The 7018-nt window shown below is 45.0% G+C and overlaps 1 protein-coding gene across 1 annotated transcript in view; it reads left to right on the top strand.

Annotated features, from left to right (window-relative positions):
- Nucleotides 1-414: 414 nt before the first annotated feature.
- CLVS2 (clavesin 2) overlaps nucleotides 415-7018 on the top strand; it is a 38755-nt gene continuing 32151 nt past the window's right edge. The window contains exon 1 of the mRNA XM_079970810.1: nucleotides 415-1809. Coding sequence (XP_079826936.1) covers nucleotides 1421-1809 — 389 coding nt within the window. The 5' untranslated portion in view covers nucleotides 415-1420. The remainder of the gene's footprint in view (nucleotides 1810-7018) is intronic.

Raw genomic sequence — 7018 nt, 5'->3', positions numbered from 1 at the left:
GGAGGAGCAGGAGACCCACATGGGCATGTCCTTGGCTCGTCTGACCGCGCTCCTCGCCACTGCTTCCCATCGCAGGGAGCTGCCGTAGCTGATGGATGCCGGAAGGTGCCGCATTGCCTTGTGCGGCTTTGCAGTCTGCTTTGCTGGTGCGGATTACTTGGCTGTTCCCTTTTCGCCCCGGATGCCTTTCTCCTGGCGGATGGCTGTTCTGTTGCGAGGCGACTGAATCCTCTCTTGTCCTGCGACTCTGTCTGTCCTCGCGGGGAGCGGGGCGGGTGGTGGGGAGGAAAGGACCTGGAAGATATTTTTACCCCCTGCCTGAGAAGACCCGGGAGCGAGCGAGAGGGACATGCGACAGTCTTGCTGGTAGTGGATGAGATCACTGTGTACGTAGGAGGGGAAGTGGGGTGGGTGGGGGGAGGGCGAATCCATCCCAAGCTCCATGGGCTAAAAGGGGTGGGGTGGGGGTGCAAATAAGAACCTCGGGTTTTTATTTTTATTTTTTAAAAGAAGCACCCTTCAGCAGACCAGTTGCATGTCCTTAGTACCCTGTCACGCACTGACTTCTAAATCCACGAGGATCTGAGTTTCTTATTTTGCGGGAGGGAGGAAGTCCCTGGTGGAAACATTGCATTGCCACCTGATTTATTGATACAGCTCTTCTTGCTATCTCCATTGCACCAGTACCAAGGGTGAGATCACTGGTTTGCACAGAGGAGTGAGGTGGGAATATCTGAAGACAGTGGTGGTGGGGGGAGGGGGAGGAGAGATATATCCAGTACTGATCGCCCCCAGCTTGGTGAAAGTCACTGTACAGCGGCTGTTTGGCCTTCCTCTCTGCCATCATGTTGCTTTAACAGTACCTGCTGATCAGGGAATCTGGTGATCCAGCCAACATGACTAGTTAACCCAAAGGACAATATTGTGTGGGAGGGAGGCAGGGAGCACCATTGCCGGAGCCAGGCTATAAAGAATACCAGCTCCATCTACTTGGGCCGTGCCAAAGCCATTATTTCTGTCAATCAACAAGCAATTGCAGTGAAAGGATAGCAATTGGGGGGTTGGTTATATGCAAGGTATAGTTATACTTCAGCTTCGAGCTGTTAGTGGGTGTGGGAAGGGTGGGAATTTGAGGGCGAGGAAGAAAAGCAGCAGCTGAGTGGAGTTACTGTGAACGGGCCACCGTGAGATGGAAAGGGGAAACAGGAGCTGAGCGGGTTGTGCACACTGGACGACATCAGGGTATTTGCTTCGGAGAGATTCATGCTGTGAGGCAAAGGAGCACCAAACTTGTCGGTTCTGGAAAGGGAAATAAGGAACTCCCCCCTCTCTCTTTTTTTGGAAAGAAGAAGAACAGACTTTGTGGCATTAGGGGCTGTCTCCCTTTTTACTTAAGAGGAGTATTGGACGGAGTGGCACAATGACTCATTTGCAGGCAGGCCTGTCCCCAAAGACGCTGGAGAAAGCCCGGCTAGAACTGAACGAAAACCCGGACACCCTGCACCAGGACATCCAGGAGGTGCGGGACATGGTCATCACCCGGCCAGACATTGGCTTTCTCCGCACGGACGACGCCTTCATTCTCCGCTTCCTTCGGGCCAGGAAGTTCCAGCATTTCGAGGCGTTTCGCTTGTTGGCCCAGTACTTTGAGTACCGCCAGCAGAACCTCGATATGTTCAAGAGCTTCAAAGCCACGGACCCAGGCATCAAGCAGGCACTCAAGGATGGCTTCCCAGGAGGACTGGCTAACCTTGATCACTACGGCAGGAAGATCCTGGTTCTGTTTGCTGCCAACTGGGACCAAAGCAGGTAAACATAAGAGTTTGGGTTGTGGGCAGCTGGGGTCAAATGAGACACTTGCCTGAATTTACCATTGTGCTGCAGTCTAGAAATGTCACCTCATCATAGCAAACTGAAATCCTGTTTGGCCCCAGTGATGAAATGATGTTAATATTCCTTTCCCAGCCAGCAGAATGCCAGGCGTAAGGCATCTTGTTTTGTCCTGAGTTCTCCATGTGGCAAATTGCAATTTTGATGATCTCATCCAGATGTCCTGTCATAGTGGGGTGGTTTGAGAGGTGTCCTTCAAATTCTTTCCAAATGCAGAGCTCAGAGACAGGGAGAACCAACATTCTTAGGTTCACATTTGCATTGGGCCAGGTTGGGCCATAAAATGTAGGAGAGGGGAACAGACGAATGGAAACTTGTTCTTTTTGTTGGGATACTGTGGATCTTGGATCCTTTACTTGGAGGGCTGTCGGCTAAGGCATTGTAGAGATCCTGCTCAGTAGGGGAAGAGGGATGGTCTTGATATACCACCTTTAATATATTTCTGTGACAAGAGCTGTGATGCCTGTAAAGGAGCAAAAGTGTTGGCCGTTTGTCCTGTCACTGACATATTTATCCAATGCAGTTTTGCTCGCTTCTGTGAAATAAGCAGTCAGCTGGGACACAAACAGAGGATGACGTTCAGGAGTGCTCATTTGCATGTCAACCATAGTCTCCCAGGTGCTGGTCCTACACTATTCAACCCATAATTACTCAGAATTTGCCCCAGTTTGGAGGTAATTTTTATAGTGTTTCCCTCTGGTCATCACCCATGTTGCAGCAGCAAAGCCTGAACTTCTGCATCAACATGGGTTGCCCAGAAGATAGAGGTACTTCCTAAGACAACATTCCACTTCTCTTGGTGTCTGCATGATGGAAATTACCCATTGTGATACATAATTTCAGATGATACCAATGAAATGTAGGAGCCAATCATAGTGGGACAGAAAATTTGAACTCTGACTTGTTAATTCTACCACTTTGGTTCAGTGGAAGTTGATGGAACTCAGCTGATATAAGTGCTGCACACATGCTGATTAAGCACTCTGTCACAATGCTACTGAGCCCACAAGGAGCACCCTATGCACTTGATCCAACCCTCTTGCAGGTACCTTGGAAAAGCAAGGACTTTATCTTGGAGGCAAACTCCATGACTCCTGCCAGTAAATCTATTTATCCTAAAATTTATCAGATGCCTTTCCAGGCAATGAACATCAGTTGCTTAAAATGTAGTGAAATGATAATGCAAATGCAAAAGCAGAGTAGTCCTAAAAATATCTTGTAGCAGGAAATTGAATATTCATCCCTAAAGAAATGCCTTTATTCTCATAAAGTCCTGCAAGGCTCCATCAAGTCTCCAGAGCATGCAGACTTCCTGGCCCAGTCTGGTCCCAGTTTCCATTGTCTGGTGTGTGTGAGCACAGGCAAGGGACCAGCCTGGTTTAAACCACTGGAATCTCTGATGTGCTGGGGATGGATATGCTTTAGGGCAATGATGGGGAATCTGTGACCCTCTAAATGTTGCTGTACTAAACTCCCATCATCCCTGACAAGTGGCCATGCTGTTTTGGGTTGATGGACACTGGAGTCAAACAACATCTGTAGGTTCACAGGTTTGCCACTCCTCCTCTACAGTTAAAAGGGGATTGGCTATCAGGTCTAGCAAAGGCCTTTGCTCAAGGTTTTGGAGGGCAGGAATTACTAGGCATAAACAACCTTGAGTTACATGTTCTGTGCTGTGATTGTTCTCATTTGCTCATTCTCTCATGTATATATTGAATGGATGGAGAATGGAACAGAATTAGTGTTTGGCTCCATCTTCAACAGAAACAGTAAAACAACAAAATAGGCCTTATTATGGCATAGGTTTTCATTGACAACAGCTGTATTAATCAGATGCAGGAACTGAACTGAGACGGTAGGAGGCATGAGGTGAAGTGTAGTAGAAAATAAATCATACTAACCTAGTTCTGAATTTTCATTCAAACCCTTCCATTTATCAAACTAATACATGTAATACAAATGATTGTACATAGAGCAGAGTGAACAATACATATCTTGTCAAAATGACAGCAGAAACAGAAACACAAGGAAGCCATATTTGCTTATAAGCACTTACACTTTGGGGGGGGGGGAGGCAGTTACACCCAGGAGTTGATGTTAAACACTGCCACCATCACAATGGTGGGGGGTTTAATTAAAAAGGTAAAGATGACATCATCAGGATGCTGGATTCTGTAGTGTCAGTTTTGAGCTTTTCCTGCAATTGCACATAACCATGAAATAGGCACAGCCCTGGTTAAAACCTGCTGAAGCATAATTTGTAAATTAAGCCTTTCCAAAAGGAAATTCTACTCTGTCAATAATTTATCATTTATGCTGGTACAACCCCATGCTGTATCAGTGCAGTGGCGTAGCGTGGGTTATCAGCACCCGGGGCAAGGCAAGTAATTTGCGCCCCCTAACCCATGGATTTGCGCCCCCTAACCCGTGGATTTCCCTAACCCCCAGATGTTGCGCCCGGTGCGGCCGGCCCCCCCTGCACCCCCACGCTACGCCACTGTATCAGTGTGAAAATAACAATAGCACAATCCTATATATCTTTGCTCAGAAGGAAGCCCATTTTGTGTGTGTTGGGGATTACTCTCAAGTAAGTGTGCATGAGACTGCAGCCTCAGTATGTGCATTTACTTTTAAATATGTTTTGAGAGTTGGCAACGGTAAGAGTTAATTTTGCTTATAGCACACAAGTGCTACAACCACTTTACAGATGCGTAATTGGGTCTCTTTTCTTAAGGCATACAACATTTTAGAAATGGGATAAACAGTGGTTTTCTAACAGCATGCATAAATAGGGGGCATTAAGCACAGTTAAATTAATCATGGATCTCAGATTATCTTTAGAAATTAGTTATACACTATTGAGTACATAAATGTGACCCATGAGACACTATAAGAAAACTAAGTTTCAGTGAAGGCGGCTGGATATAAAACAGAATTTAATTTACTGGCATGCTAATGCAAATTTTCTCTTATGTTACTGAAAGGCAATAGTTCCTAACTTGCTTTTTCAGCTCTTGACATCCTTTGCTATTTATTTGAGAAAACTTGAAGATGGAGAAGGAAGAGGTTACTCTTACTTAAATTGCGTCTAATTTTGACTTACAGACACCCTACAGTGGCCTTTGGGAAATTACACATACAATTCATATGTGGCAACATACATACTGCTTACTTTTAATCACTTGATAAGTCATTGAAATGGATTGGGTAAATATTTTATAGGCACTCCCAAAGTCAGCAAGTTTGATTTAGCTCTGAAACAAACTCTGGGGCTGGGGGATCCTGAAGCATATTCTCCAAACTCAGTTTGTACACAGAAATCTGAATGCATGTTGACCCAGTCCTCCCTGCTCCACAAACAGTCCTCTCATGGATAGTTTTTGATGTGGTGGTAGTTGTAAAAGCAGTACATTTCCTTCAAACAGATTTACAGGATTGCAAATTTAAGTGTCCCTCAGCACAGAGCACTTGGGAATTTTTCAGAATTCAAACTCTGAAATGTTGGCAAATTTCAAATTTGAGCAAAACTTCGTTTCAGCTCTACTTCAAACATAACATTTAAGTCCTTAAGGTTTATTTCAGAATGGAGCATGTGTTGTGTTTCATCACTCAGGAGAATACGTTAATGTAATCTGTCACGAGCCTGTGATGGAACTTCAAGTTTACATTCATCCGCCTTACTGTGCTGTCAACATAAATAACGATAAGGATGAGGTGAAATGTTGGATATTGCAAGTCTAGGGTGAATTTATGCAAATAGTTCCTTCTGTGGGAAGACTTCAATGAAGATGTCTTTCATCATAATTTGCTTGATGCTGCCGCTTTGAAAACAAAAGCTTACAATTTGTGATTCCTACAATGTATCATGGGGCTAATGGTTGGGATGGAATCAAGACCTGGTATCCTAACCCCAGTTGCTGGGTTTGTCGGCTGCCATTTACACTTCCCAGGACATTCTGGACTAACATTATGTTGGGCACTTCGCAGCATTGCTAGAAATTTAAATGCCAGCTCTCAACCATCCTTGCGACTGCCCATCCATTTTCAGATATGCCTGAGGGATCCAGCAACATGAGAAGGGAGACACAGAGGGCATTTTGCTCATGCCTCTTCAAACCTAGCTTTGGCCCTGGTTTATCAATGAGCTTTTTTTTTTTAAATAAAAAAATTGCTGCCTTAAATTGTGTCCTGTAGTGGATATTATTATTCATCAGTGGTGGTGCAAAATGAAGCTTCCTTATCTCAATGCCATGTAAGACAAGGAGAAGGCCACTTAAGAAAACCAAGGTATCCCACGGAGATTGCATATTGACTGCTATTTTTAAGTACTTTTAATAGGTCTTTCTGGATGAACAGGTTCTTTAAATGCTCTGTTCTTTTTAAAGTTAATGGCTGCAAACCTGAAAACAGTTATGCTTCAAGAATCCAATTGACTTCCATGAGCTTTAAGCAACTCAACAGGGAGCAGGACTGCAGCCAGTATTGCTACTCTCTCTTGCTAGCTAGCTAATGAAAATTCCACAGTAGGTAAATCATGGAGAGGCGTAGAGAAAAATACTGAAGGAACATAGCTCACTTTACATGCAAAGAATTCCAGATTCAATCCCTGGCATCTCCAAATAGGTTGGGAAAGATTACTTCCCCAAATCCTTGAGAGCCACTGCCAGTCAGTATGGACGAGAAAGGGATGGGAAACCTCTGGATATTGTTTGCACCATCCCTGATAGTTGGCCAGCTGGCTGTGGCTGATAGGAGCGAAGTCCAATTGCATCCAGGGGGCCCTGGTTTCCAGACCCTTGAACCTAGTACAGTGGTACCTCGGGTTACATATGCTTCAGGTTACATACGCTTCAGGTTACAGAGTCTGCTAACCCAGAAATATTACCTCACGTTAAGAACTTTGCTTCAGGATTGGAACAGAAATTGTGCAGCAGCGGCGCAGCGGCTGCAGGAGGCCCCATTAGCTACAGTGGTGCTTCAGGTTAAGAACAGTTTCAGGTTAAGAACAGAATGAATTTAGTACTTAACCTGAGGTACCACTGTACTAAGCTAGGCCAATGGTCTGACTAGGTGTAAACACCTTCCTAAGTTGATGAGGCTCAGTGAGCCTGAACAAAGTGATGGGCTT

Source organism: Podarcis cretensis (genome assembly GCF_951804945.1).
Source record: "Podarcis cretensis genome assembly, chromosome: 3".
Classification (NCBI taxonomy): domain Eukaryota; kingdom Metazoa; phylum Chordata; class Lepidosauria; order Squamata; family Lacertidae; genus Podarcis; species Podarcis cretensis.
The sequence above is the reverse complement of the archived record's forward strand: the minus strand, read 5'-3'. Positions and strand labels throughout refer to the sequence as shown.